The following is a 7,216-nucleotide window of genomic DNA, read 5'->3' as shown; positions in this document are numbered from 1 at the left end:
AATACCAATGCATTGTTACTTCATGGTCATTCTGTGCCAACTTCTTTTTCTGGAGCTTAGTTTCAGCTCTCAAGCATAAGCTGCCATTGTTCTTGAAAATAAAACTTTGCATTATTTAAATACCTCCTTCTTTAATGTATCACTTTGTATATATCAATGTTGAGTCTTTAACTGTTATTATCAGGTGAAAAGAGAGAAATAGCTCCTATTTCTTTAAGATATTTCATCAGAATAATAGCCTAACTTTCATAAAAACCTGCATATACCTTAAATGACACTGGGAATTGTGTTACTTTATCATGTCTGTGGGTTTTATTTTGTTTTGTCCAGTTTGTTTTGTTTTTATAAATGAGAGTTATGACTCCACATTAGGTTTTTGCAATTTTATTTATATAAAATTTACATAGAATGTCTTTTTCTTCTGTAGAATAGTCCAGTTGGCCACATCTTTACCTACACAAAAGGAAGAGCTGACCAAAAACTGGCTGGTTTTATACACTTACAAATCCCCGTGTTTGTCTTAACAGGTGAAAAACCATTTGAATGTCCAAACTGCCATGAGCATTTTGCTAGGAATAGTACACTCAAATGTCACCTGACAGCCTGTCAGTCTGGAGCTGGAGCTAAAAAGGGAAGAAAGAAGCTGTACGAATGTCAGGTGGGTAATAGAAGTAGCAGAGTTTGAGGCTAGACACCTTCCTGTGCTGAGGGAGGGAGTGTGAGAGTACTGAGCAGGAAAGGCATAGAGAGTGGACTTTTGTTTCCAAGAACTATTTTTAGCAAAATAAATTATAAAGGCTGCATTCAACCATGACATGAAGGTAAATTCTTATATCTAAGTAGTTCCATTTAAAATATGAAATTACTGATATGGAGCTTCATAATAGTTAATCAGTTAGATTCTTGTGAGTAGGTAAGTGTTCATCTGTATATTACTAATCATTCTGCTTCTTGATGCACAGACCTAGGCCTTTCCTGCTTGTGAGCATGCTTCACTAAAGTCCAAAATACAAAGTACTATTTTATTTCCTGTGATGGTAGCTCTCTAGTCAGAGAGAGAGAAAGCTATAGCTAAGTTTTCCTAGAATCGGCCTGGGAAGCTTTAGGAGCTGGAGATAAACATTGATAGCAAAATATTAAAACAACCTGCAGGTGGTGTTTTTCTAATAATCTGTTTTGCTGTTTTTCTCATAAGATTGTTTACAAATGGGGTGTCTTGTTAATTAGCCAAACAGATGAAATGTATTGATTAAATGACCAATCAGGTCCACCCATAGCGAACTAAGCTATAAAAGAAGAGAGGATGAAATAAACAAGGCCTTTGCTACTTTGCCTTCTGATCCAACTGTGTGTCATCTCTGACTCAATGGTGACAATTTCCTAATTTATTTTTTTTCTGTTTAATACCAATATACTGACTGGCTGGAAAGTCATTTCAACTTATGATGATAATCCATAATGTCTTTTAAGCAAATATAAATGTTGTAGATGGATAGCTAGGGTACTTGGTTACTACGCAACTGACATGTGAAAAGCTGTTCAGAAGACTATTACTTAGCTTTTAAAAGTTGATTCTGAAAAGCTAGAAAATATGAGAGCTGAGGTTGGTTGTAGCATTTTTATTTGCCATTTTGCTGCCCCACTGCTGTGACAGTCTCAAATAAGGCTCTCACCTTATTCAGCACACAGAATTGCTGTGGTTTGAGGTTAAATTAGGTCATATAGTAAAGAAAACTGTTGGATATTGGCTTTATTTTGAAAAAAAGAATGATCTTATTCAAAGAAAGCAGCAAATACTGCAGGAGGTGAATAAATTCATCATTTAATCCAAGTTTCACCGATGCTGTGGCATTGCTTAGTTGTTATACTAGACTAAAGTTAATTCTTGGGAGCATGCCTTTGTCTTAAAAGATAAGTTTGTTTTGAACATGAGAACTACTATATAACGCAAAATTGTACCTAGTAGCTTCACTGAAGATACTGTTTTGTCTTTGTGAGCCTTTGGTTTAATTACTTCACCTTGTAGTTTTCTGTTACAGATAACTGTGAATGTGGGTTAGTGTTATTTCAGCCCTCAGCAACTACAAGAATTCTTGCATAAATTATTGATTTATTTTTCTGTTTAAAACTGAATTTGAATGGTGTTCAATAAATAAAATCTTGGCTCACTGAACAAGAAGGAAAAAATAAAATTGCACTTGCTTGATGAGCACTTTGGATGCTCTTCAGTGAATGCCGTGAGAACTGAATTAGGCTCCATATGGCAAGAACAGTAATTATGTGCTTGGGTGTTACTGATAGTCATTACCTTTATGTATGACTAATTAATTTTGAGTACTTATCTATAAGGTTAGTATTTTAAGAAGTCTGTGTGTGCAACTTCTTTCTAAAGCATGAGCCATGGGGACACACATATACAAAAAGCATGTTGCTAGCATCACAAATGTGATTTTAAGATTTCAACAGCAAAATGGGGATATTCAGCTCCATTACACAGACCCATTCCTTGAGTTAATCCCTGTCAGATACTCCATCATCCTTTTGTGCTGTTGCTGTACATTGAGGAGATGGAACATTCTGTTTCAAAATTATTTGCCAACAGTGAAGGGGTTCCAACAGTGAAATGCATGTTCTTTGCTTCTTTCTGAAGCCAAGAGCACTCGTACGGACAGAAACCCCTGACCCTGTTTCTTTACTCCAAGCCTGATTCTACCCCACTCTTCTCTCTTCTACCCTGGCACCTCGTTCATTTCTGCAGTCTTTGTGTATTGTTTTCAAGCTACTTACCTCACTGCCAGCTGAAGGGAAGTGTGCTCATGTGCTTTATGAAAATAGTATGTCTGCAGTCAAAGAAGTACTTTTAGCTGGAAGAAACTTAAAAAGATGGAGTTTTAAGAGATTTTTATCTGCTAAAATCGCTCAAATATTTTTTTTGTTTGAAATGGCAAAATGTGAGAGTTTAGTCTATCCAGCTAAATCTTACAATGCCGTGAACAAATGAAAACTGATAAATAAAAGTAGGCTATTAGTACTGCATCTAGAACTTCAGTAAAAGGACAGTTTGAATTGCACTTTGATCATATGATATTACATAAATAGATTTCCACTCAAAATTCTAGCATCAGACATTTATTGGGGTGTGAATCTCTATGTGAATTTCACATAAAGTTAAAATAGGAAAGCTTTTACATGCTGTACTGGCTGATTAATTTTGTAGGTATCCTCTGTATGCACAACTCAAAATGGCACACTGTATCTTAAAAATAAATACCAGGTCTTCTGTTCATTTGAAGCTGATTTCTCTGCTTTTACCTCTAACATACATGGTGGGGTTTTTTAATCCAAGTAGCAAGAAGCTATGCTATGTGAAGCCATGATCTGAAATAGGCGCTATACTTTGTTATATTTCTGTTGGCACTGTTTAACACACTGTATCTTTTGTTTCAGGTTTGTAACAGTGTGTTTAACAGCTGGGATCAATTTAAAAATCATTTGGTAATACATACAGGTGTCAAACCCAACCACTGTACCTTATGTGATTTGTGGTTTATGCAAGGCAGTGAGCTAAGAAGGCATCTCAAAGACATGCACAGTATTTCAGAACAAATAGTGACAGAAGAGATTCTTCCAGTGGAAGCTATGGAAGCTGAACCAGTAACATCAATGACTATAATAGAACAAGTTGAGCAAGTGCATGTCCTACCAGTAATTCAGGTACAAGTGGATCCTGCACAGGTAACTGTGGAACAGATGCACCAGGATCTCATACAGGACAATCAAGTGAAAGGCACACAGATGGAGGAACTGCAAGAACAGGTGCAAATTAGTTATTTAGAAGTTGAACACATTCAGACTGAACAAGGTGCTGAAGTGCATGTGGAGCAATTACATGTTGGGCATGTAAGTCGAATACAGATGGAAGAAGTACAGGCAGAACTTATAGATGGAACAGACCTTGAACAAGTAGAATATGAAAGTGTTGATCAAGGAGAAGCAGAAGAAAATGAAACCAGTCAAGTAGATGATGCAGATATGGAAGATCATGAACAAGCTGAAGGCTTAAAAACTCAACAATTAGTGGACACACAGAATGAAAAGGTGGATAACTAGGACAAATGACCACACTGTGCAGCTTTAGGAATTAAGTACCCAATTGGTTTTGCTAGCTTTTACATTGGTTTTTGAACCAATGGTCTGTGGTCACCTTTCCAATATGCTGTCCTTAGGAAGCTGGACAAGTGGACCAAAGTTAGTTTTCTCCATGTAGAACTAAACCTCTCCTATGTGAAAAATAACTTTACCATTCATGTAGTGCCATGGAACGGAAACCACCACAGCTTTGTTAGGATTTTAATAATGAACAGCTTGTATCATTTACATCATCCCTAGGTATATGTAAGAGTAACTTTGCCTCTTTTTTTCTTGCTATAGAAGCAAACTCTTGTTATAGATTTGCAGGGTGTCTGTGGCAGAAGAATCAGTAAAATCTGGTGGGTTCTAATGTAAGTGGATAATCAGGTACCTGTGAATTTTCTGGGCAGACTGTTTGTTTGCTGTTTCCTAACAGCAGTCCCTAACTTTCAGGCTGGGGAAAAAACATTGTTGCTGGAGGTCTCAGAGCACAAAAATACTGTGCCTTTTCAACAGGAGTGAAATTTCCACAAAGCTCCTAGAGAGAGTGTTCAACCTAGTTCAATAAAAGGCAATGCGGATAATGTTATATAGCACTTTATATTTTTGCTTAAAATTGTCAGCTGCTGATTTAGGGTTTTTCTTCATTAAATTTAGGAGGAGATGAGGGAGGAAACATTCCATGTGGAGACAGCAGGACACTCTAAAAGGCACACTTTAAATTAGGAAAAGCTCAGTAGAATCTGTGGTAAACATGAGCTGGAAGAAAGCTACCAGCAGACACTTCTTTTATAAATTGTCGTTTTTGAAAGGGAATATTTTTAAACATATAGAGAAGGCTTGTCTATATGGTATCAGGTTCCTAACTTCTTTTAATGAAATTCTGACACTTGACACAAAGACATTGTACTAAAAGTAAAAGCCATAGGTATGAATGCTAAAATGTGAATTGAAAAGTAGGAGTGCAAATATTTAATCAGTATTAGACAACAAAACAATAGCATCTATGAAATATTGCATTATTTTCTTAATCCAATAAATTAGGAACAACTGAGTGGCTGTCAATTACAGTGCCAGATCCCAGTGGCAAGAATCAATATAATTTTAATAACTTTACAGTAACGACCTATTAATCTTAAGTTTGTTTAGAAAATATTGTCTGGCTCTATCTTTAAGGGTGATAAGGACTTCCAATTCTCAATTATTGCCTTGAGATTAGAAGTGCCTCCCTATTTCTGAAAAACTTTGTTTTCAAAGCCCTATGTAAAGGGAGGAATTTTTGCAAGGATGTTCCCTAATGCTCTTGGTATTCCTGTAGATCTTGCTTAAAATCAGGCTTTTCTATTCAGTCTTCTCCAAATGCAAAATTATTTCTTGAGATTTTTGCTTTTATTTAGTATCGTTCAAAATTATTCTTGTGGTTCATCATAGCTAGCCTTGGAGAAACTGTTGCAAAACAAACATGAATCTCAATTAAAATTTCAAACAATTTAATTAATGTAATTTGCATTCTTTTTTTGTGATGTTTTGTGTCATGGTGTGTTGGGAGACTGAGAGATGACACGACATTGAGGTTTCATGCATCAGAGAGGCTTTATTGGTGTACACAGCCCTTTGTTATAGGCTATTCAAAAGATTCCGCGTTCGACTCTGGTTACAACCCAGCTATTGACCAACAGCTACCTGCTTGCGTTCATATCGGGGACTAGCTCTCTGTAGCCAAATCCCTCCTCCTCTTATGAGGCATACAGTCCATCTTATGCCATGATAGTTTTGTGTGGTGTTACATTTTAGTTAAATTGTATGCTCTGTCTCACCCCTTGAAAATGTACGGTTTATTCCAAGCCCGTGATCCTCCCCTGAAGTATCATGAATCTGTAATCCCATTGGCCCAAGTCTTATTCTGTGCTCACTTTGAATCTCCCTGTTAAGCTGTGAGAGGGAGACGAGATGCTCTCTTGGCCCTTTGCTCTCTTAGCCCTTCTCTCCCTAGGCTCTCCCTCTCTCCCCCTCCCTCCCTTCTCCCTCAGAAACTATGCTGCTCCCGGGGGTGGGACCCCCAATAAACCCTCATCTAATTAGCACCCTCAGAAGCCGTGTGGAGTCTCCTTGCCTGTCTGCTGCTACCAGTGAACATACAGCTTAGGGGGGCCCCCCGGGGACTCCCTCCAAACGAACTGCGACAAATGGCTCCCAACGTGCGGCTCGAGTACCGACAACCCTAAGACGAAAATGGACCTTCATCGCCCCGCCGGAGGAACATTTGATTTCTACTAGCTCTAGGTATTTATGACTTTAAAATAATGACTTGGAAATTGAGAAATGTGACCCTGGTTCAGGACAGCCTTAAAAATGTGCTTCAGCAAGTTTCAAACTGCTCTTCTGTATTGACCCAAAGGTTCTCAACAAATTATGCAAAACTGTCTCTGGGATGTTCTCTGGTCCGCAGCATTTATCTAATGAATCAAACAATTCTTTGGTGCTTGCAGGGACAGCTGTGAGTTTTATGCATTACAAAAATATTTAATAATGCATGGGATGAGGAAAAAATTATAAACAAATACTGAGAAGAGGGACTCAGGACACTGTATGAAGTCATGGATAGGGGCACCAGGCATGGTCAGGACAGTACAAAATTACAAATGCATTTATTTAATAGAAATAGATTGCTTCTTGGCATGCAGGACTGCCTTCCTGCCTCCATGACAAACATCCTGAATGGGAATGCAATCCTTCTGGAGAAATTGTGGGACTTTTAATTTGGTGGAGCCGCAGAGAGACTGAAGGATGACAATTCAAACTGTACATGATGTGGCTGCTGCAAAGGCTTATTTATTCTATTTAGTCCTGGATCAGGGGATTGGGTACTGCTGGAGGAGCCTTAACCTGTTAATTCAGGGGTGATATTCCCAAAGTTTGAATGACTGCAGCTTTGTGTCCAGAGTTTTAAATACATCTTGGAGATGCGGCTTTAGATCTGGGAACAATCCCATTGCTTTTGCCTATTTGGAATAATCCCATTCTCTTTATCTTGGACTCACTGAGTCATGCAGCTGATTTTACACAGTTCAAAATACAGACTCTA

The 7,216-nt window shown here is 37.9% G+C and overlaps 1 protein-coding gene across 1 annotated transcript; it reads left to right on the top strand.

The window, feature by feature from the left end:
- Nucleotides 1-527: 527 nt before the first annotated feature.
- On the top strand, nt 528-4,119 carry LOC102032917 (zinc finger protein 131-like; the record flags this gene model as incomplete). Its single annotated transcript, XM_014311509.1, is given in 2 exon segments — nt 528-658; nt 3,448-4,119. Coding segments are annotated over 2 exon segments (803 nt in total), but the record flags the coding sequence as incomplete, so codon positions are not given.
- Between the last annotated feature and the right edge of the window lie 3,097 nt (nt 4,120-7,216).

This window comes from Geospiza fortis, unplaced genomic scaffold (assembly GCF_000277835.1).
Source record: "Geospiza fortis unplaced genomic scaffold, GeoFor_1.0 scaffold588, whole genome shotgun sequence".
NCBI classification, from domain to species: domain Eukaryota; kingdom Metazoa; phylum Chordata; class Aves; order Passeriformes; family Thraupidae; genus Geospiza; species Geospiza fortis.
This window is presented reverse-complemented; position numbering and strand designations above follow the sequence as displayed.